The sequence below is a fragment of the Prionailurus viverrinus genome, chromosome C2 (assembly GCF_022837055.1).
Source record: "Prionailurus viverrinus isolate Anna chromosome C2, UM_Priviv_1.0, whole genome shotgun sequence".
NCBI classification, from domain to species: Eukaryota; Metazoa; Chordata; class Mammalia; order Carnivora; family Felidae; genus Prionailurus; species Prionailurus viverrinus.
In genome coordinates, this window is record NC_062569.1 from 31,839,444 (window position 1) to 31,864,778 (window position 25,335).

General features: G+C 36.7%; 1 protein-coding gene across 5 annotated transcripts in view; it reads left to right on the plus strand.

Moving 5' to 3' along the window:
- Positions 1-25,335, plus strand: part of PPP2R3A (protein phosphatase 2 regulatory subunit B''alpha) — a 200,798-nt gene that overhangs the window by 137,403 nt on the left and 38,060 nt on the right. Inside the window, exon 12 of one of the 5 annotated variants that reach the window (XM_047875327.1) lies at positions 5,693-6,299. The exons of the other annotated variants lie outside the window; for them this stretch is intronic. Coding sequence (XP_047731283.1) covers positions 5,693-5,714 — 22 coding nt within the window. The 3' untranslated portion in view covers positions 5,715-6,299. Of the gene's footprint in view, positions 1-5,692; positions 6,300-25,335 lie in introns of those variants that run through there. 5 annotated transcript variants of the gene reach the window in all.

A 25,335-nucleotide genomic window follows, 5' to 3' on the forward strand; every position in this document is an offset into this window, starting at 1 on the left:
TGGTCTTTAGAAAATTTTTGTCACTTTATACCTTTATCAACAAGATACAGCATATTACTAACACTAGGTATTTTCCTCTTAAAAATATTTTCCAACTTGATAAATTAAAAATTCAGTATTATGTATATTGCATTTCTTTGATTACTAATGAGGCTGAATTTTTTCATACCATTCAGCCTTTTTTATTTCATTTTAGCCAACTTGCCTTTTCATGTCTTTTGCTCATTTCTGTTTTTATTTTATAACAAATACAAAAAATATTAAAGTTTTTTATATTTAATAATGAAGCTATTAAAAAATATATAAAATAAAAATATCTAAACTACATACATTCAAAAACCTTAATATGAAATTCACTCATAATTCCATGACCCATATTTAATATTGGTACATATCCATTCACTCCTCTTTCTCCCTTTCCTTCTCTCCTGACTCTTTCTCCTCCTATTCTTCCCTGCACCAAAAGATATATTATGCTAAATGGTATCATATTATATAGATTTGTGATACACTTTTTCACCTAACAATATATTTCCATGCCAGTAAGTATGCATGGTTTTTTTCCTCTTTTTTTTAATTTAATTTTTTTAATTTACATCCAAGATAGTTAGCATATAGTGCAACAATGATTTCAGGAGTAGATTCCTTAATGCCCCTTACCCATTTAGCCCATCCCCCCTCCCACAACCCTTCCAGTAACCCTCTGTTTGTTCTTCATATTTAAGAGTCTCTTATGTTTTGTCCCCCTCCCTGTTTTTATATTATTTTTGCTTCCCTTCCATTGTGTTCATCTGTTCTGTGTCTTAAAGTCCTCATATGATATTTGTCTTTCTCTGGTGGACTAATTTCGCTTAGCATAATATCCTCGAGTTCCATCCATGTAGTTGCCAATGGCAAGATTTCATTCTTTTTGATTGCTGAGTAATACTCCTGTGTGTGTGTGTGTGTGTGTGTGTGTGTGTGTGTGTGTGTGTGTGTGTGTATACATATATATATACGTATACACACACACACACACACACACCACATCTTCTTTATCCATTCATTCATTGATGGACATTTGGGCTCTTTCCATACTTTGGCTATTGTTGATAGTGCTGCTATAAACATTGGGGTATTTCAAACAGCACACCTGTATCCCTTGGATAAATACCTAGTAGTGCAATTGCTGGGTCATAGGGTAGTTCTATTTTTAATTTTTTGAAGGACCTCCATACTGTTTTCCACAGTGGCTGCACCAGTTTGCATTCCCACCTACAATGCAAAAGAGATCCTGTTTCTCTGCATCCTTGCCAACATCTGTTGTTGCCTGAGTTGTTAATGTTAGCCATTCTGACAGGTGTGAGGTGGTATCTCATTGTGGTTTTGATTTGTATTTCATCATTCCCCTGATGATGAGTGATGTTGAGCATTTTTTCGTATGTAGTATGCATGTTTATAATTTATCATTAATTTACTATTTTGAAAGCTTAGGTTGTTTCAGTTAGATCACCTAAATTTCCAAAGATTTGAAGGCTATTCTTTTTTCTAATTCTTGCCTTCTCAGTGTTCTGTTGACTCTCTCAACAACCTTTTATCTTTCATATTTCCTCAGTTATGAAAAAGCTTTTCTCAAATAATTCTCATCTATATTTTCCCATTTCTGGAACCTTATTATCCCATAAGGACAAATGAAGAGAGCTAGAAATGGTAATGAAGATTAATATAACAAACGACGAATATATAGTTCTTCAGTCTTCTCTCAGCTTCTTTAAAAAACATAAGTTACAGGGGCGCCTGGGTGGCGCAGTCGGTTAAGCGTCCGACTTCAGCCAGGTCACGATCTCATAGTCCGTGAGTTCGAGCCCCGCGTCGGGCTCTGGGCTGATGGCTCAGAGCCTGGAGCCTGTTTCTGATTCTGTGTCTCCCTCTCTCTCTGCCCCTCCCCCGTTCATGCTCTGTCTCTCTCTGTCCCAAAAATAAATAAAACATTGAAAAAAAAATTAAAAAAAAACATAAGTTACATAAAGTAATAATTATACCATTGTAGTTTTGGTAATATATATATAGTAATGTGTGTGTATATTAATATTATAATATATGTATTATATATTATATATATAACAATAGAAAAGTATAATTAAAAGTAATAATTAGACCAGTATAGTTTTGGTAGTATATATACTAATTAGTATATATTATATATTATAATATATAATTAATAATTATCATATATTAATATAAATATATTATAGTAATATATATAGATGTAATATGAATAACAATAGTAGCATAAAAAGAAGAAGGAAGAAGGAAGAGAGTTATAGGAGTAACATTTCAGTATCTCACTGGAATTAAGAATAAATCTGGGGGCGCCTGGGTGGCTCAGTCGGTTAAGCGGCTGACTTCGGCTCAGGTCATGATTTCGTGGTCCATGAGTTCGAGCCCCGCGTTGGGCTCTGTGCTGACAGCTCAGAGCCTGGAGCCTGTTTCGGATTCTGTGTCTCCCTCTCTCTGACCCTCCCCCATTCATGCTCTGTCTGTCTCTGTCTCAAAAATAAATAAACGTTAAAAGAAAAAAGAAGAAATCTGAAGTAGATTATAAGATAAAAATGTATATGGCAAGCCCTTAGAGGAAACCACTAGAAAATTAATTCAAAAATGTATAGTGAACAAAATCATTAAATGAATTAGAATGTTACACTTAGAATCACTTAATGTAATCACCTAATCACTTAATGTAAAAGAAAGCAGTAAAGGAGAAATAGGAAAAATGCCACACAGATAGAAAACAAAAAGTAAAATGGCAGACATTATTCCAACTATATCAATAATAACAATTTATAAATGTGAATGGATTAAATATTCCATCAAAAGACAGAGGTTTTCCAGACTGGATTTAAAAACCAATATACAATTGGGGTGCCTGGGTGGCTCAGTTGGTTAAACCTCTGACTTCGGCTCCAACTTTGGCTCAGGTCATGATCTCGCAGTTTGTGAGTTTGAGCCCCGCATCAGGCTCTGTGCTGACAGCTCAGAGCCTGGAGCCTGCTTGGGATTCTGTGGCTCCCTCTCTCTCTGCCCCTCCCCCACTTGAGCGTGTGCGCTCTCTCCCTCTCTCCCTCTCTCTCTCTCTCCCTCTCTCTCTCTCTCTCTCTCTCTCAAAAATAAATGTAAAAAAAAAAAAAAAACCATTATATGCTGTCTATATGAGACACAGATTTAAAGATCCAAAAGGGAGAAAAAGGAAATATAAAGATATGTCATGCAAGCAACAACCATAGGAAACTTAAAGTGGTTTTATAAATATCAGAGAATGTAGACTTTAATACAAAAAGAGTTACCCGAAACAAAGAAGGACGTTTTATATGATAAAAGGGTCAGTCCAACAGAAAGACTCTACAATTAGAAACATATGCACCTTACAACATCAAACCCTATAAAATACATGAAACAAAACTGACAGAATTGAAATAAACAATTCAACAATAATAGCTGAAGACCTCAATACCCCACTTTCAGTGGTGGATGAACGGCCAGGAGGAAGATAAACAAGGAAATGGAAGTCATGAACAATAGTACAAACAAAACTATAGACCAAATAGACCTAACAGATATCTATAGAATACTCCACCTAAGAACAATAGAATATATATTCTTGTCAAGTACACATGGAATATTCCCCAGGATAGAACATATGACAGGCCGTAAAACAGCCTCAAATAAATATAAAAAGAAGTAAAATCATACAAAGCATAGTCTCTGACCATAATGAGATAAAATTAACAATAACTTATAGGAACTTGGGAGTTTACAAACATGTAGAAACAACACACTGCTTAAATAACCAGTGGGGGGAAAAAAAAACTAATACATCAAAAGAAATAATTTGAATCTCTTGGTAGATTTTTTTTTTAATTTTTAATGTTTATTTTTTAGAGAGAGAGAGAGAGAGAGAGACAGATTGTGAGTGGGGGAGGGGCAGAGAGAAAGGGAGACACAGAACTCAAAGTGGGCTCCAGGCTCTTCACTGTCAGAACAGAGCCTGACACAGGGCTCGAACTCCCAAACTATGAGATCATCTCCTGAACTGAAGTCAGACACTAAACCAACTGAGCTACCTAGGTGCCCCAAAAGGAAATAATTTGAAAAGAAGGAAAATGAAGGAAAAAGTAAAAAGCTTTGTTTAAGATGAATGAAAATGGAAACACAGTATGCCAAAACTTATGGGATGTAGCAAATGCATTACTAAGAAAAATGTGTAGCTTTAAACACGTATACTAAAATACAAGAAATGTCACAAATCAATAACCTAACTTTCTACTTCAAAGACACTGGGAAAAAAGGAGGAAATTAAGCATAGCAAACACAAGGAAAGAAGAAAGATTGAAGTGGATAAAGTAGAGAATAGAAAAATAATAAAGAAAATCAATGGAACCAAAAATCAAGATTTTTTTAAAGAATTAATAAGGCCTTAGCTACAGGACACCTGAGTGGCTCAGTCGGTTAGGTGTCTGACTCTTGATCTCGGATCAGGTCTTGATCTGAGGTTTGTGGATTCAAGCCCAACACTGGACTCCAGGATGGGCGTGAAACCTACTTTATGAATGAATGAATGAATGAATGAATGAATGAATGAATGAAGCAAGCCTTAGCTACACTGATCAAGAAGAAAAGAGAACATTCAGATTATTAAGGTCAGAATAAAAGATGTAACATGAATGCTGACCTTACAGGAGTAAAAAGGATTGTCATACACATATATATAACAACTTTATACTAACAAATTAGATAACTTAGACAAAATGGGCAAATTCTTGGAGGGACATAAACTGCTATACTGGTTCTAGATGAAACAACTCTGGCTAGGAAAAATAATCCCAGGCTGAGATGGCCTCACTGGAAAATGAAAGGAATTTCTTTGACCTGATTAAGAAAAACCCAAAGCTAACAACTAGTGAAAGGTGAAAGACTGAAATCTATTTCCTGTGATCAGAGAAAAGATAAGGATGTCTATTCTTTCAACATTGTACTGAAGGTTCTAGCCAGGACTATCAGACAAGCTAATGAAGTAAAAAGCATCCAAATTGGAAAGGAACAAGGAAAACTATCTATTTGAGTATAGTTTATACAGGAAATCCCAAGAAATTGACTAAAAAACTACTAGAGGGGCACCTGGGTTAAGTGTCTGACTTTGGCTCAGGTTATGATATCACAGCTCATGAGTTCAAGTGCCGCATTGGGTTCTGTGCTGACAATGCAAAGCCTAGAACTTGCTTCAGATTCTGTGTCTTCCTCTCTCTGCCCCTCTCCTGCTTGCACTGTCTTCTCTCAAAAATAAATAAACGTGAAAAAAAAAAAACTGTTAGAGCTCAGTAAAGGTTAAATAAGGTTGCAGGATATAGTATCAATTTATAAAAAATCTATTTCTATGCACAAGCAATAAAAAAATTAAGGAAATAATTCCACTTATAATAGCAAAGAGAATAAAATACCTAGAAATAAACTTAATAAAAGAAGTATAAAACTTATACTGTGAAAACTATAAAACGTTGTTGAAAGAAATTAAGGAAGATCTAAATGAAATGAAGGCATCCCATGTTCATGGATCAAAAAGCTTAAAATTGTTAGAATGGCAGTACTCTGCAAATAGATTGGTAGATTCAAAGCAATTCCTAACATAATCCCAGCTACTTTTTGTTATTTGTTGTAGAAATGAAAAAGCTGATTCTTGAATTCCTGTGGAACTACAAAGGGATCAGAATAACCAAAACAATCTTGAGAAAGAACAAAATCTTAGGATTCATACTTACTGATTGCAAAATATACAAAGCTGAACTAAAGAAGACAATGTGATACTGGGATGGATACAGATTGACATGTAGATAAAGAGAATTAAAAGTCTGGGAATAAATCCTCACATTTATGACCACTTGATTTTTAACAAGGATGCCAAGATAATTCTAATGGGGAAGAAATGGTCTCCTAAGAAATGGTGTTGGGAGCTGGATACCCACATAGGAAAGAATGAATGTGAACCCTACCTCACATCATACACGAAAATTAGCTCAAGTAGATCACAAATTGAATGTGAGAACTAAAGCTATAAAACTTTTAGAAGAAAATATAAGAGTAAATTTTTGTGGCCATGGTTTCTTAGATATGACTTCAAAAGCACAAACAAAGAAATGGATGAATTGGACTTCAAAAAAATTAAAATCTTTCATGCTTCAAAAGACAACATCAAGAAAGCAAGAAGACAACCAGAGCATGGGAGAAAATATTTGTAGATGATATATCTGACAAATGACTTGTATCTAGAATACATAAAAAGTACAACTCAATAATAAAAAGATTAATTTTAAAATGAGCAAAAGATCTAAATATTTCTCCAGTGAAGGTATATATATGGCCAATAAGCCTGTAACAAGATTCTTGATATCATTAATCAGGGAAATACAAATAAAAACCTTAATAAGATACCACATCATATCCACTAGGATAGCTATAATCAATAAGTGTTGACAAGGATGTAGAAAAATCAGAACCTTCAAATGCTATTGGTAATGTAAAATGCTGCAGCCACTGTGGAAGACATTGTGACAGTTCCTCAAAGAGTTAAACATAGAGTTAACATATGACCCAGCAGTTCTACTCCTAGGAAGATACCCAAGAGAAATGAAAATATTCACACAGAAATTTATACACCCATGTTCAGAGCAGCACTATTAATAGCCAAAAGAAGGGACCTGGGTTGGCTCAGTCAGTTAAGCAAGCAGCCACCTCTTGGTTTCAGCTCTGGTCATGATCTTGTGGTTAGTGAGTTCGAGCCCTGCTTTGGGCTCTCTGCTAAGGGTGCAGAGCCTTCTTGAGATTTTCTCTCTTCCTCTCTGTCTGCCCCTACCCCACTTACTTTCTCATTCAAAAATAAATAAATGAACATTAAAAAATAATAATAATAGCCAAAAGATAGGAACAGCCCAAGTATCCATCAGCTAATGAATGGATAAACAATTGTGATATATCCATATAATGAAATATTATCTGGCAGTTGAAAAAATGTACTGATGCATACTAAAACATGGTTGAATCTTGAAAACGTTATGCAAATTAAAAGACAACAGTCACAAAATACAACATATTATATAAATACATTTACATGAGTTGTCCAAAATAGGCAAATCTACAGATATAGAAAGTAGGTTAATGGTTGCCTGGGCCATGCTATTATATAATGTGCTTATTTTAATAAAACTGTTTTAAATTAAAAAAAAAAAAAAAATGAGGGACCTAGGGGAAAATGAGGAATGAGTGCTAATGGGTATGGAGTTTCTCTTTGGAGGTGATGAACATCAATTGTAGTGATGGTTATGCAACTCTGTGGATAAACTAACAACCACTAAAGTATACATTTAGTATAAATAAAGCCGTTAAAAAGAGTTGGAATAGTACAAAATATATTACCTAACCATAATGGAATTGATATAAAAATAAGAAAATAACAATAAAAATAAGAAAACGATGACTGGAAAATCTCTACCCACTTGGAAATTAACCAACACACTTTTTTTTTTTAATGTTTATATATCTTAGAGAGAGAGAGAGAGAATGTGAGCAGGGGAGGGGCAGAGAAAGAGGGAGACACAGAATCCAAATCAGGCTCCAGGCTCTGAGCTATCAGCACAGAGCCCGACACGGGGCTCAAACTAAAGGACCGCAAGATCATGACATGAGCTAAAGTCAGGTGCCCAACCAACTGAGCCACCCAGGCGCCCCTAAACAACACACTTCTAAACAACCTGTGGCTCTAAAAATATGTCTCGAGAAATTACATAAAAGTAATGACTTAAGTGGACCAATTCCTTTAAAGTCACAAACTAGTAAAACTTATGCAGGAAAAAAAACATAACCTGAATAATCGTTAGGGATTCCACATCCTAGCTGTTAAGGAGATAAACATGCAAACATGCTATCTCATATAACAGACCATACATCATATTGATAAAGAGCCCAGGATTTGGAGTCATACAGAAAATTCATGTCATAATTGAATTCATAATTAACAACGTTCTGAAAAATAAATGTTGGCTCAGATAATTTCACTATTACAGTCTTCTAAAAATTTGAAAATGAAATACCAAATTCTATACCACTTCTTCCAGAAAATAGAAAAAGAGGGAATAATTCCCAACTCATCTTAAGATGCCAGTGTTATTTTTATACCAAAACCAAACACATGCAAAAAAATAATAAAACTATAGCCCAACATCCCTCATGAAGACAGACTCAAAATTCATTAACAAAATAATAGCAAATCAAAGCTCAGCTTCTCTAGCTCTGCAAAAAATGCTGGTGGTATTTTGATAGGGATTGCATTAAATGTGTAGATTGCTTTGGGTAGTATAGACATTTTAAGTGTTTGTTCTTCCAAGCTATGAGTATGGAATGCTTTTCCATTTCTTTGTTTTCTCTTTAATTTCTTTCATAAGTGCTCTATAGTTTTCAGAGTACAGATCTTTTACTTCTTTGGTTAGGTTTATCCCTAGGTATCTTACTGGTTTGGGTACAACCGCAAATGGGATCAATTCCTTGATTTCTTTTTCTGCTGCTTCATTATTGGTGTATAGAAATGTGAAAGGGTCACATGCAACCCAGTGTTTACAGCAGCATTATCAACAATAGCCAAAATATGAGAAGATCCCAAATGTCCATCGATGGATGAATGGATAAAGATGTGGTGTGTATGTGTGTGTGTGTGTGTGTGTGTGTGTGTGTATCTATCTGTACACACACACACACACACACACACACACACACACAATGGAAGATTACTCAGCCATCAAAAAGAATGAAATCTTGCCATTTGCAACTATGTGGATGGAGCTAGAATGTATAATGCTAAGCAAAATAAGTCAGTCAGGGAAAGACAAATACCATATGATTTCACTCATATGTGGAATTTAAGAAACAAAACAGATGAACATATGGGAAAGTGGGGGGGGGGGAAGGAGTAGGGAGGGAAGGAAACCACAAGAGACTTCTTAATGATAGAAAACAAACTGAAGAATTGATGGAGGGAGGTGGGTAGGAGATGGGCTAGATGGGTGATGAGTATTAAGGAGAGCACTTGTTGCCTTGAGCACTGGCTATTGTATGCAAATGATGAATCACTGAATACTGCTCCTGAAACCAGTATTGCACTGTATGTTAACTAACTAGAATATAAATTAAAAAACAAAAAAACAAAACAAAAAAAACCCTCAGCTTCTCAACTTCTCAGGCTCCCCTTCCAGAATCAGCAGATACCCCAAAGGAAAGATGGTCCCAAATACTAGGCTACTCCTCTCAGGATTTCCTTCTAGACCTGGATGCCATAATTCTTCACTGCCCTGTTAATTTAGTCCACTGCCTTCAGACAGTATTTTTCCTCCAAATTTCATCAATGGGAGGGTTAATCCAAAATACTTAGCTTATCATTGCTAGAAGCAGTACTCTTAAGGTCATCTTGTCATATCTTGATCCATAACTGGATCTCTACTTAAAGGAATTTCACCAAAGGAAGTTTTTAGGATCAGAAACTTTTTTGTGCGGCCCCTTTCTGCCATGCCTCTTGCCTTTCTCCTGTTTAATAAGCTAACATATTGTTGAGGCTTTATTTTTTGCTAGATGACAGGTGTTTTATATGCAATGGATTATTTAATCCTCATATTGATGAGGTTTTGGGGTGATGGTGGGGTGGTCTAGAGCCAACAGCCAAGAACGAATTGAAGATGTCTTTGGTGCAAAAAGGTGATTTCATGAAAGCATGATGACAGGACCCATGGGCAGAAAGAGCTGAGCTGGGATTGTGAAGAGTGGCTAGTTATAGACTATGAAGTTGGGGAGGTAAAGTCAAATGGGTGGCCTCCGGAGGGACTTGGATATGCTAAAGAGGACTCCTAAGATACCTGAGCATGGCTTTTGTCAAGCTAAGGTTGTTTTTCCCTCTAGCAAAGCATTAACATTAGGACAGCAAGGGGTTCCTGGAGAAATGTTACACTCTGTATTTGCCTCAAGTATTTGTCCATAGGCTGCAGCTATAAGGAAATTTAATTTTATCTATATTTCCTTCTTGCCTTTGTTCCCCATATCACTATGGGGTGATGTTGGAGCTCCGGGGAAACTGAGTCTATAGGTTTCTGGAGATTAGGCTATTGATAAGATTGCCTTTTTCTTGTAATTTACTAAGATATTTGATAGAGACTCCTGTCATGCAGGACTGTGATCTCTATCAGCTGGCCTTTGGTTTTCTTTCCTTTGCTTTGTCCTTGGGCAGCTGAGAGTGCCTGAGGAATATCACACACATCCAACCTGGTGTGGGTGAGGGAGGCTAGCTTGTGCTTTGTCCTCAGCCCGCCCCACACTCCCTCATCAATATCACTATAAATTTAGTGATCCCATGTTACCGTTGAGGAAACAAGCTCTGAAACCTTGCACAGATAATATGTGACCTAGCTTGGATTCAAATCCAGGTCTTTATGACTCCAGATCCTGGGCTCTTTATCACTATGATGTATGGTCTGTTATGAGACAGCATGTTTGCAATGTTTATCTTAACAACTAGGCTGTGGAATCCATAATAGAGAGTTCTCTTGGTGTCCTGAAATGCTTAAGAGACTAAAAATTTGGCCAATCGTGAAGAACTCCTCTAATTTTGACTTGTTGATATGTTTCCTTGGCTTCTATTGGCACTTACTAGGCACCCAGTATGTGTATTGTTAATGCTCATGTTGCCTTACTAAAGCAGAATGTAAGCAGAAGACAATTAAGTCTCACTGTTAAAAGTAACAGGGGAAATGTCTGTATCAAAACCAAACTCTTATGTAACAAAACATAATAAGCAACACTTTGCAGAAATCAAGTTTGTTCCTTATGAAAGATATGGGTGAAAAATTTAGTTTCTTGAAAAAAGTAATGCTATAAACTGTGATGAGTGCTGTGTAAAATACTACTTATAAAATTCAGATCTTGAGTCTTTCCTATGTCTGGTTCTGTCAGGGTTAGATAAGGAAATTATCTTTGGATAGATTGTTTTTTGTGAACAGGCTCTTACAACCCTTCTTTTGGTGTAAACTTTAACCATCCTTCTATACTGTTTTTCATTTTTGTTTTGTTTTTCGTTTTGTTTTTTATCACATTCTGCTTATACCTTGGTTTTTTAACTAGGTGTCCTCATCAGCAACTATCTCCTTCACCTTTATGTCTGAGAGGACTAGGCCAGTGCCTTTGAAGTTATAGGCACTAAAATATTTATACTGAATATTCAAAGGAATGTATATTTAGCTAATCCCTAAGCAATAATGGAGCTTCCCTTAACTTTCCTCTTCAGTGGCTTACAGGAATTATTAGGGGTAAGAAATGTTTGGTCCAGAATTTTATTTCATTCAGCCTGAGGACAGGGGCAGAAAGTAATCTTGTTTATATCTACAGTTGTATAATTTGTCATATAATTATGCTTTAAAACCAAAAATCAGTGGCAAATATAGTAAAAATTTAACACTAGTTCTCTCTGGGTAGTTATTCCTTTTGTGTGCTTTTCTGTTTGCCCATTTTCCTACAATGGATAGTCATTACTTCTAGACTCTGAGAAAATACTACCTTTAGTAGAGAAAAAAAAAAAAATCTGCATTGGAAGAGAAAAAGCTTTAAAGAGTACCTGGTATTTCCAATAAGAAAATCCCCTCAGAACATGTCCTATATGGCTGGTTTAGCCAACCAGCAGCTCTGCTGCTAAACTTTCAGGGACAAATAACTAAGGTATGTTGTTCATTTTTCTATCTCTAAGCCTAAAAACATTTCTCTTTTGTACACTGATCCTTTTTATGCTAATATATATTTTTTAACATTTATTTTTGAGAGAGTGAGAGCATGAACCAGGGAGGGGTAAAGAGAGAGGGGTGACAGAATCCAATGCAGACTCCAGGCTCTGAGCTGTCAGCACAGAGCCTGATGAGGTGCTCAAACACACAGACCATGAGATCATGACCTGAGCCAAAGTCAGACACCCAACCAACTGAACCACCCAGGCACCCCTCTTTTTATGCTAATAATCACTGAATTATATCTTATTCATCTATCCATGATACTCTCAAACATTTATTTATTTTTTTTTTATGAAATTTATTGACAAATTGGTTTCCATACAACACCCAGTGCTCATCCCAAAAGGTGCCCTCCTCAATACCCATCACCCACCCCCCCCTCCCTCCCACCCCCCATCAACCCTCAGCTTGTTCTCAGTTTTCAACAGTCTCTTATGCTTTGGCTCTCTCCCATTCCAACCTCTTTTTTTTTTTTTCCTTCCCCTCCCCCATGGGTTCCTGTTAAGTTTCTCAGGATCCACATAAGAGTGAAACCATATGGTATCTGTCTTTCTCTGTATGGCTTATTTCACTTAGCATCACACTCTCCAGTTCCATCCACGTTGCTACAAAAGGCCATATTTCATTTTTTCTCATTGCCACGTAATATTCCATTGTGTATATAAACCACAATTTCTTTATGCATTCATCAGTTGATGGATATTTAGGCTCTTTCCATAATTTGGCTATTGTTGAGAGTGCTGCTATGAACATTGGGGTACAAGTGGCCCTATGCATCAGTACTCCTGTATCCCTTGGATAAATTCCTAGCAGTGCTATTGCTGGGTCATAGGGTAGGTCTATTTTTAATTTTCTGAGGAACCTCCACACTGCTTTCCAGAGTGGCTGCACCAATTTGCATTCCCACCAACAGTGCAAGAGGGTTCCCGTTTCTCCACATCCTCTCCAGCATCTATAGTCTCCTGATTTGTTCATTTTGGCCACTCTGACTGGCGTGAGATGATACCTGAGTGTGGTTTTGATTTGTATTTCCCTGATAAGGAGCGACGCTGAACATCTTTTCATGTGCCTGTTGGCCATCTGGATGTCTTCTTTAGAGAAGTGTCTATTCATGTTTTCTGCCCATTTCTTCACTGGGTTATTTGTTTTTCGGGTGTGGAGTTTGGTGAGCTCTTTATAGATTTTGGATACTAGCCCTTTGTCCGATATGTCATTTGCGAATATCTTTTCCCATTCCGTTGTTTGCCTTTTAGTTTTGTTGGTTGTTTCCTTTGCTGTGCAGAAGCTTTTTATCTTCATAAGGTCCCAGTAATTCACTTTTGCTTTTAATTCCCTTGCCTTTGGGGATGTGTCGAGTAAGAGATTGCTACGGCTGAGGTCAGAGAGGTCTTTTCCTGCTTTCTCCTCTAAGGTTTTGATGGTTTCCTGTCTCACATTCAGGTCCTTTATCCATTTTGAGTTTATTTTTGTGAATGGTGTGAGAAAGTGGTCTAGTTTCAACCTTCTGCATGTTGCTGTCCAGTTCTCCCAGCACCATTTGTTAAAGAGGCTATCTTTTTTCCATTGGATGTTCTTTCCTGCTTTGTCAAAGATGAGTTGGCCATATGTTTGTGGGTCTAGTTCTGGGGTTTCTATTCTATTCCATTGGTCTATGTGTCTGTTTTTGTGCCAACTCTCAAACATTTAAAGGCAGCTGTCCTGTCACTTTGGCAAATATCAAGGCAATAATATATGTCTCTTTGCCTCCTAGCTTTATCTCTTACGTGTTACAAAGATTTGCTAAAGTGTCAGTTTAAGCTTTATCATGTAGACTCTTTTATCTTTGTTCTTAAAGTGCAACTGACTATAGTAGTTTATATTTCTCAGTAAAATAAGTTGCCTTTCACTGCAGTCCTATTAGGTACTTGTCAAAACTAAGAGTCTTCCTTCTGTCCTAGTTTTATTATCTTAAGATAAGTAATAAGTAATTTGAAGACTAAGAGACCTTAGAGACTGGTCAAACCCCTTTTCATACAACACAAAACATTATTTCTAAAAAAATAATGACACATTGTATAGCAACCACATATTGCCACATTTATTGTAACCCTCTGCTCATGAGATCTATCTCCTCAAGGTTTTTCTGACAATCTGGAGATATTTTAAAGTGGGGTAGTATTCTTTTGAAACTTCTAAAACTCTTAGAGTAGATGTGATATGACTGGATCTCACCACAGCCAAACTATTGCCTCATGTTCATTGTATCCAATGAATGTCCCCTCTGTTCTTTAATGGTATCATTAAACAGTCAGCTGATACAATTTTTAAAAATAGGTTTCCCAGGGGCGCCTGGGTGGCGCAGTTGGTTAAGCGTCCGACTTCAGCCAGGTCACGTCTCGCGGTCCGTGAGTTCGAGCCCCGCGTCAGGCTCTGGGCTGATGGCTTGGAGCCTGGAGCCTGTTCCCGATTCTGTGTCTCCCTCTCTCTCTGCCCCTCCCCTGTTCATGCTCTGTCTCTCTCTGTCCCAAAAATAAATAAAAACGTTGGAAAAAAAAATTAAAAAAAAAATAGGTTTCCCAAAAGAAATTTGCAAGTATTACTTATTGCAATAGTAGAAAATTCATCTCTCTCAATAAAGATACACATAGATTTTCGTGTGACTTACTTGAAAGTAATAGTCACAACTTAATTAATTTCACCTTACTCTCCTCAAAAGATATTTTTTAAAACCATTAAATATATCGAGGACTACAAATGAGAATTTAACCAAGAGTTTCCTAGAACCTTATCTTGAAAAGTTTTACTTTGTACCAGGAATCAGTGGTCTTTTAGAAATATTTTTCCCTGTCACCAATTAATGCTGTTGGCTTCATATTTTGTAATTAATTGGTGACATGACTAAACTTGCTATTCCAAGTGATAATGCTAAATGATAGTGGCCATAATATAGCATGAATAACTTACCAAGTGAAGATAACAGTTTAGTTATATGTAGTGCTTTTGGTTCCTCTTGAAATTCCATTAAAATGACAGTAAAGAGAATTTTTGTAAGTAATAAATTCATGGGGTACCTGGCTGGCTAGTTGATAGAACATACAACTCTTGACGTCAGGATCATGAGTTTAAGCCCCACATGGGGTGTAGAAATTTTTTTTTTAATTTTAAGAAAAAAAGAATAAATTCATAATAACAAAGGAAAAAAGAGAAAACAAGTATTTGGAAACTGAAAGCAAATAAAGTTAGCAGACTACCTAAATCCTAAGTTAACAGAGCTAAAGACCAGGAAGCAACTGTATATACCTAGCAAAAACCTCCAAACATTCAGGACTTGGGGGACCTTGGAAGTGGATGGGTGGAATAAAGGTAAAGCCAAAAATCAGGAGAATTTAGGAAGGTTTGTTTGAACAGTTGATCTCCAGATCATCTCTGCCCAGGCAGAAGACTGGTACTTTATTCCCTGGAAAATATAAAATAGAGGGCCTCTAAACTGGGGGACACAATTGAAGGTATGAGTAACATATTGAAAACAGAATAAGTGAGTATATACATACTGAATGCTGGGATGCCCAGTCTTCATTCCTCACTCAATGTACAGAATCCAAGCAACCTGTTCTGAACCTCCATGCAAGTGACTAAAAGATGCTTTTCTGGAGAATCCAGAAACTAAGAATAAAGACCTGAAGATTTGACATTGGATCATTTCCAAGGAAAGAACCTAACCAGATTACTTTATAGTAAAGCTCAGAGTCAAGAAACCCATAGATAAGAACTTCCAATCACCTTTTTAGCATCCACCCTTTTTTAAAATTTATTTATTTATTTATTTATTTATTTATTTATTTTATTTAAAAAATTTTTAGAGCTAGAGAGCAGGAACAGGGGAGAGGAGCAGAGAGAGAGAGAATCTTGACCTTAGGATCATGACCTGAGCCGAAATCCAGAGTTGGACACTCAACTCAGTTGCCCCAGTGTCTATTCTTAAATATGAGCAGAGTACAAAGGATCTCTGAATATCTGAGTGAAACCTCTTACATAAAAGGTAGAGAGACTAGGGGCTCCTGGGTGACTCAGTTGGTTAAGCATCTGATTTTGGCTCAGGTCATGATATCGCAGTCCACAAATTCGAGCCCCACATCAGGCTCTGTGCTGACAGCTCAGAGCCTGCCGCCTGCTTTGGATTCTGTGTCTCCCTCTCTTTCTGCTCCTCCCCCACCCACACTCTTCTCTGTCTAAAACATAAACATTAACAAAAATAAAAGGTAGAGACCAAACAGAAGGGGTGAAAAGTGACATAGATGAAACAGACAACTTCAGGGAAAAGAAACCTACAGCAGCAACAACAAGACACTGTAATAGAAGAAATTATATTCACAGAACATGAACAGAATGATACTTTTTATAAAAGGAATATTCAAGGAACCAAAAACCGTGGAAAATCAGAACTATGATAGCAGAAATTAAAAAAAAAACAAACAATGTTCAGTAGATAAAGCTAAATAAACCTCTCAGAAAGAACAACAACAAAGATGAAACAATAGAAAATAGAGACAAAATATAAAAATTAGAGAACTAGCCCAAAAAGTTCAAACACAACTGGAAACTGAAATATGATGCAAGCCATGCATGTAATTTTGAAATTTAGCTGCAAAAGACTGATGACAGCAAGATGGCCGAATAGAAGTTTCCGTTGCTTGTCTCCTCACAGAAATATCAGTTTGAACAACTATCCATGCACAAAAATACCTTCAGAAGAGCTAAGGATTACAGGTAAGAGATTGCAACACCTGGATGGAACACAGAAACAACAAAAGATGAAGAGGGCAGAAAGGAAAAACCTCACATTACTTGTGTCACCCCATCTCCAAAGCCTAGGCAGCCCAGTATGAAGAGAGACATGGGGGAAGGAGTGAAGTGAGCACCCAACTTGACTGTGGACCCCAGCACTAGAACCTCCCAAATAAACAGCAACACCAGGCTAGCACCAGTGGACCCAGCCCCTATGCCCACCCCAGTGTCAGGCCAGCCCCCATGGACCCAGGCTCCAGACCCACACCTGTAGTCCCAGGCTCCAGGCTCACTCTAGCACCAAGCCAGCCCTCACAATTGCAGGCTCCAAACAGACTACTGCAGAACCATCCACCATATTCATTCAGCACCAGGTTGGCCCTTATAGCCATAAGCTTGCCCTAGTGCCAGACCAGCCACTGGCAACCCATCCCCAAGCTCCAGCAAAATGCAGTAGACCTCAACAATGGCCAGTCCCCACAGACCCAAGCTCCAGGTCCATCACTGCAGACCTATATTTCTGACATCACAGACCCATTCCAGCAACAGGCCACTCCTTGCAGACCTAGGCTCCAGACCCACTTAACTACCAGGTCAGCCCCCATGGACCCAGGCACAGGCCCGCTCACCAGCTGGCCTGGGCCTCCTAAGGACTCCAGCCACAAACTCGCCCACAGACCACATCAGACAGCGTGCCCAGAATTTCTGAACAAACTGCCAAAGGGCTTTCCTGCCAAAATCAGTCTTTAAAGACTGAAAGAAGGACGCCTGGGTGGCTCAGTTGGTTAAGCATCTGACTTCAGCTCAGGTCATGATCTCATGATTCACAGGTTTGAGCCCTGTGTTGGGCTCTATGCTGACAGCTCAGAGCCTGGAACCTGCTTCAGATTCTGTGTTTCCCTTTCTCTCTCTCTCTCCCTCCCCTGCTCTTGTGTGTGTACACACACTCTCTCTCTCATAAATAACTAAATTAAGTAAATAAGATGAAGACTGGAAGAGATACCTACTTCTTCAGATACAGAGACAACAATGCAGTGTCACAAGGATCATGAATAACCAAGGGAATGTGACACCACCAAAGGAACAAAATAAAGCACCAGTAACTGACCTTAAAGAAATTGAGATCTGCAAACTGCCTGACAAAGAATTCAAAATAATATCTTTTTTTTTTCTTTGAGATTTATGTTGAGAGAGCAAGCAAGAGGGGAGGGGCAGAGAATGAGAGAATCCCAAGTAGGCTCCAGCATGGAGCCTGATGCTGGGATTGAACTCACAAACTGGGAGATTATAACCTGAACTGAAACCAAAAGTGGGACCTTAACTGACTGAGCAACCCAGGCGCCCCTTAAAACAGTCATCTTAAAGATTCTCAATGAACTATAAGACAAAACAGAGAACTAAGCAAAATCAGGAAAACAAAACATGATGAAAATGAGAAATGCAACAGAGAAACCATAAAATCCAGCCAAACAAATTCTGGAGCCGAAGAACACAATAACTGCACTGAAAAATTCCACAGAGAGTTTCAACAGCAAACTCAAGCAGAAGAAGGAATCTGTGAGCATGAAGACAAGTCAACTGAAATTACCCAAAGGAAAGAAAAGGGAAAAAAAATAATGAAAAAGAGGGCAAAAAGCTTACAAGACTTATGGGACACCATTAAAAGAAACAATAAACACATTATAGGAGTCCCAGAAGAAACAGATAAAGAAAAGAGAGAAAACATATTTAAATAAATAATGACAGAAAGCTTTACTAATCTGGAGAGGGAAATGAACATCCAGGTTCATGAAGTCCAAGGAACCCCAAACAGATAAAATATAAAGAGATCTTCACTAAGACACATTATAAGCAAATTCTGAAAAGTCAAAGACAGAATTTTGCGCTCTCTCTCTCTCTCTGCTCCTCCCCCCCCCAAAAAAATAAACAATTTTTAAAGTTTTTTTTAAAGGAGTGGGAGTACACCTGGGTGGCTCAGTCAGTTAAGCATCAGACTTTGGCTCAGGTCATGATCTCACGGTTCTTGGGTTCAAGCCCTGCATCAGGCTCTGTGCTGACACTTCAGACCTTGGAGCCTGCTTCAGATTCTGTCTGTCTGTCTCCCCCCCCCCCCCCCCCCCGTGCCCGTCTGTCACTCACACTCTGTCTCTCTCAAAAAGAAAACATTTAAAAAAATTTTTTTAAGTCAAAAACATAATTTGAAACAGCAAGAGAAAACCAACTCATCACATACAAGGGAATCCCTAGTAGTAGATTTCTTACTTGACTACCTTGCCGACCAGGAGAATGGGATGATACATTCAAAGTGCCAAAAGAAAACACTGCCAACCAAGAACACTATAGTTGGCAAGGCTGTCCTTCGGAAATAAAGAAGAGATAAAGGCTTTCTCAGTCAACCAAGATCTGTGGGAGTTCATCATAGTAGAGCTGCTTTACAAGAAATGCTGAAGAGAGTTCTTCAAGCTGAAAGGAAGAATGCTAACTAACATCAAAGTATGAAACTCATTGTAAGGGCAAAAATAAAGTCAAATTTACAATAATAGCATGAAAGTGCTTAAATCATTTTTAACTCTGGTTTTAAAAGACAAAAGTATCAAAAAACTACAATAATTAGATACCAGATATAAATATAGAAGAAAAATAAGTTGTGACATCAATAACAAAACGTTGGAGAAGTTAAAGCATACAGATTTCATATGCAATTGAACTTGTTATTGTCAACTTAAAATAGATTGTTACAACTAGGTTTTAGGTAATCTTCATGTTAACTAAAAATAAAGTAGATACACAAACGATAAATTAGATACACAAAAGATAAAGGAACCAAAGTATACCACTACAAAAAAAATCAGTGAATGACAAAGGATCACAGCAAGAAAGGAATAACAGAAATACACAAGAGTTGAAACCAATTAACAAAATGGCAATAGTAAGTCCTTACATAAAAATAATTACTTTAAATGTAAATGGATCAAAATAGCCAATCAAAAGACACAGAGTGGCTAGATGGATTAAAGACAAGATCCCACAATATGCTGCCTACTAAAGACTCTTATAGCTCTAAGGACACATATGGGCTAAAAGTGAAGGGATAGGAAAAAATCTTCCATGCAAATGATAACCAAAAGAGAGCAGGATGGCATTACTTAATATCAGACAAAATAGACTCCAAGTCAAAAACTGTCACAAGAGACAAAGTCAGTATATAATGATAAAGGAGTCGATTCATCAAGAGGATATGACAGTTATGAATATATATGTACCCAACAACGGAGCACCTAAGTGTATAAAGTAAGTATTAACAGATTTGATGGGGAAAATAGCAATACAATAACAGGGGACCTCAGCAGCCCACTTGCAACAATGGATAGATCATCTAGACATAAAATCAGGAAACAGCAGACTTGAACAGCACTGTAGACCAAATGGACCTAACACGCATATGAAGAACATTCCATCCAACAGCAACAAGATACACATTCACAAAGAGAATTCCCCAGGACAGATCATATTTTAGTCCACAAAACAAGTCAATAAATTTAAGTATATTGAATTATAACAAGTATCTTTTCCAACCACAATGGTATGAAACTAGAAATCAATAACAGAAAAACTGCAAATATGTGGAAAGTAAAAACACTCATGATCAATTAATCAAGAAATCAGAAGAGAAATCAAAATATCTTGAGACAAATGAAAATGGAAATAAAATATATCAAAACTAATGGAATGCATCAAAAGCAGTTCTAAGAGGGACCTTCAATAAATGCCTATAGTAAGAAAAAGATTAAACAACCTAGCTTTATACCTCAAGAAACTAGAAAAAGAACACACTAAACCCAAAATTAGCAGAAGCAAGAAAATAAGATCAGAGAAGAAATAAATAGAGACTAGGAAAAGCAGCAGAAAAAGATCAGTGAAACTAAGAGTTAGTTTTTTGAAAAGATAAAATTGACAGATTTTTAAGTAGACTAAGACTCAAATTATAAGTGAAAGAGGAGACATTACAATCAATACCATAGAAATAAGATCACAAGCTACTATGAAGATTTATATGCCAATAAATCAAATAATGTACCAAGAATGGATAAATTCCTAGAAACCTACAATCTGCCAAGACTGAATCGTGAAGAAATGGAAAATCTGAACAGACCAGTAATGAGTAAGGAGATAGAGTCAGTAATCAAAAACCTTCCAAAACAGAAAAGCCAAAGACCTGATGGCTTCATAGATAAATTCTACCAATTAAAGAAAAATAAAATGCAGTGCTTCCCAAAGTCTTCCCAAAAATTGAAGAGGAGGGAACACTCCCAGACTCATTTTACGAGGCCAGCAATATCCTTATACCAAAACCAGATAAGGATACTACAAAAAAAGAAAATTATAGATCAGTTGCCCTGATGAACATAGATGCACAAGTCCTCAACAAAATGTTAGCAAACCGAATTCACATTAAGAGGATCAACACCATGAGTAATTGGGGTTTATCCCTAGAATGTAAGGATGGTTCAACTACACAAATCAGTAAGTGTCATATACCACATTAACAGAAATGTAAATATTGTATGATCCACTCCAAAGATGCAAAAAAGCATTTGACAAAATTCACACTATTTTCATGATTTAAACACACACACACACACACACACACACACACACACACACACTGGGTAGAGAAAGAATGTATCTCAACAAAATAAAGGTTGTGTATATGTTCACAACTACCATCATACTCAGTGGTGAAAGCGGAAAGCTTTTCCTCTAAGATCAGAAACAAGGCAAGGATGCCCACTCTTGCCACTTTGATTCAACTGGGAATTCTAACTAGAATTTTTAGGCAAGACCAAGAAAAGGCATCCAAATCAGAAAGGAAGAAGTAAAGTTATTTCTTTTTGCAGAGGACATAATATTACACAGTTGACTCTTGAACAACATAGGGGTTAGGGGTACTGACCTCCCACAAAGTCAAAAGTCCACATTTAACTTCTGACTCCCCCAAAATTTAATTACTAATATCCTATGATTGACTAGAAGTCTTACTGATAACATAAACCATTGATTAACACATATTTTTTATGTTACATGTATTATATACTACATTCTTAGAATGAGGTAAGCTAGAGGGAAAAAAGAAAATTATAAGGAAGAGAAAATACATTTACAATACTGTACTGACCAAGAAAAATCCATGTATAAGTGGACCCATGCAGTTCAACCTGATGTTGTTCAAGGGTCAATTTTATATATAAAACCCTAAAGACCACCAAAAAACTATTAGAACCAATGAACTAATTTAGTGAAGCTATAGGATACAAAATCAACCTACAAAAATCAGTTGCATTTCTACACACTAATGATATCTGGAAAAATAAACCCATGTACAACAGCATCACATAATTTTTTTTTAATGTAGGAAGACATTTAACCAAGGAAATCAGAGATCTGTACACTGAACTCTATAAAATCTTGACGTAATAATTTGAATAGGACACAAAAAAATGGAAAGCTATGCCATCTTCATGGATTAGAAGAATTATTATAATTAACAACTGATATTATATATATAATATATCGTTAAAATACTACCTAAAGCTATCTACAGATTCAATGCAATTTTTGTCACAATTCTAATGACATTTTTCACAAAAGTGAACAAAACAATCCTAAAGTTCATTTGGGACCACAAAAGACTGAGAAATGCAAAACCAGTCTTGAGCAACAAGAACAAAGCTAGAGGCATCACACTACCTAATTTCAAAATATACTACAAAGCTATACTATTCAAAAAAACATGGTACTAACATAAAAATATAGACTATTGGGCCAGGGTAAAGGGCCCAGAAATAGATGATAGTGGTGCCATGAACACACATGGGGATAGGGCAGTCTCTTCAATAAATTATGCTGGGAAAACTGGTTATCCACATGCAGAATGAAGTTGGACACTTGTCTCAATTTTAAAAATATCTACTCAAAATGGATTAAAGACTTAAATGTAAAGCCTGTAACTATAAAACTACTAGAAGAAAACAGAGAACAAGTTTCTTGACACTGGTGTGTGCAATTTGATTTTTTTATATGACCCAAAAGCACAGGCCAATTAATAATAATAATAATAATAATGGGATCGTATCAAACTAAAAAACTTTTAGTAGGAAACAATCAAGAGTGAAAACAACCTACAAAATGGAAGAAAAATATTTGCAAGCCATATAGCTGATAAGTTAACATCCAAAATATATAAGGAATGTAAATAATTCAGCAACAAAAAAACTCAATTTAAAAATGGCCAAAGGTAAAATCAATGTACAGAAATCCGTTGCATTTCTGTACAAGTATGAAGCAGCAGAAAGAGAAATCAAGGAATCAATTCCATTTACGATTCTACCCAAAACCATGAGATACTAGAATAAAACTAACCAGAGGTAAAAGATCTGTACTCTGAAAACTATTGAACACTTATGAAAGAAATTAAAGAGGACACAAAGAAATGCACAAACATACCATGCTCATGGATTAGAAGAACAAATATTGTTAAAATGCCTATATTACCCAAAGTGATAGACACATTTAATGCCATCCCTGTCAAAATACCACCAGCATTTTTCACAGAGCTAGAAACAAACAGTACTAAAATTTGTATAGAACCACAAAGACCTCAAATAGCCAAAGCAATCTTGAAAAAGAAAAAGCTAGAAGCATCAGAATTCTGGACTTCAAGCTATATTACAAAGCTGTAGTGATCAAGAAAGTATGGTATTGGCACAAAAACAGACACATAGATCAGTGAAACAGAATAGAAAACCCAGAAACGAACCAACAAATGGTGTTGGGAAAACTGGACAGCAACATGCAAAAGAAAGAAGCTGGGACCACTTTCTTTTTAAAAAAAATTTTTTTAATGTTTATTTTTGAAGGAGAAGAGAGAGCATGAGCGGGGGTAGGGGCAGAGAGATGGAGACACAGAATCTGTAGCAGGCTGCAGGCTCGGAGCTGTCAGCACAGAGCCTGATGCGGGGCTTGAACCCACGAACTGTGGGATCATGACCTGAGTCAAAGTTGGACGCTTAACCGACTGAGCCACCCAGGCACCACATTGAGACCACTTTCCTTCACCATAAGAAGTAAACTCAAATGGATTAAAGACCCAAATGTGAAACCTGAAACCATAAAAATCCTAGAAGAGGGCACAGGCAGTAGTTTCACTGACATCAGCCATAGCAACATTTTTCTAGATAGGTCTCCTAAGGCAAAGGGAAAGAAAAGCAAATATAAACTTTTGAGACTACATCAAAATAAAAAGCTGCACAGTGAAGGAAAGAATCAACAAAACTAAAAAGCAACACACAGAATGGGAGAAGATATTTAAAAATGACTTATCTGATAATGGGTGAATATCCAAAATATATAAAGAACTTCTAAAACTCAATACTGAAAAAGTAATCCAGTTTAAAAATGGGCAAAAGACAGGAATAGACATTTTTCCAAAGACCAAACAGTTGGCTAACAGACACATGAAAAGATGCTCAACATCACTCATCACTCATCATCAGAGAAATACAAATCAGACCTACAGTGATATATACCACTTCATGCCAGTCAGAATGGCTAAAATTACCAATACCAGAAACAACAGGTGTAGTTGAGGATGTGGAGAAAGGGGAACCCTCTTACACTGTTGGTGGGAATGCAAACTGAGGCAGCCACTCTGGAAAATAGTGTGGAGGTTTCTCAAAAAGTTAAAAATAGAACTACCCTAAACAACAATTTTTGTGCACTACTAGGTATTTACCCAAAGGATACAGAAATACTAATTCAAAGGGGTATATACACAACAATGTTTAGAAGAGTATTACCAACAATAGCCAAATTATGGAGAGAGCCCAAATGTCCATCGACTGATGGATAAAATGGATGTAGTATGTATATACAATGGAATATTACTTAGCTATCAAAAAGAATGAAATCTTACCATTTACAACAATGTGGATGGAGCTAGAGAGTATTATGCTGAGCAAAATAGGTCAGAGAAAGACACATACCATATGATTTCACTCATATTGAATTTAAGAAACAAAATAAGTGAACAGGGAAAAAAGAGACAAAACAATAAACAGACTCTTAACGATAGAAAACTGATGGTTACTGAAGGAGAGGTGATGTGGGGGGGGGGGGTAGATGAGTTAAATAGGTAATGGGTATCAAGGAAAGCACTTGTGATGAGCACTAGGTGTTGTAAGTAAGTGATGAATCACAAGTTCTATGTCTGAAACTAATATTTCACTGTATGTTAACTAGCTAGAATTTAAAAACTGGGGGAGGCGGGGAGGAAGAGATATATAAAAGTAAAAATGGGCAAAGGCTCTGAATAGACATTTCCCAAAAGACCTATAAATGGCCAACAGGTAAATGAAAAGATGCTCAACATCACTAAGAATTGGCAAGAATGTGGAGAAAAGGGAACCATGGTAGACTGTTGATGGGAATATAAATTGGTACACCCATTATAATAAACAGTATGGAGGTTCTTCAGAAAATTAAAAATAGAACTAAACCATATGATCCAGTAATCTCACTTCTGTATATGTATCCAAAGATGATAAAATCAGTATCTATCTTTCTTTTCATTTACCGTTACTGTGCCAAAATGGAAAATATGCTGGTAGCAAATGGGACAATTTCTGAGGTTCAAAAAAATCTATCTTTTCTCAAATTATGACTGATTTGTAAG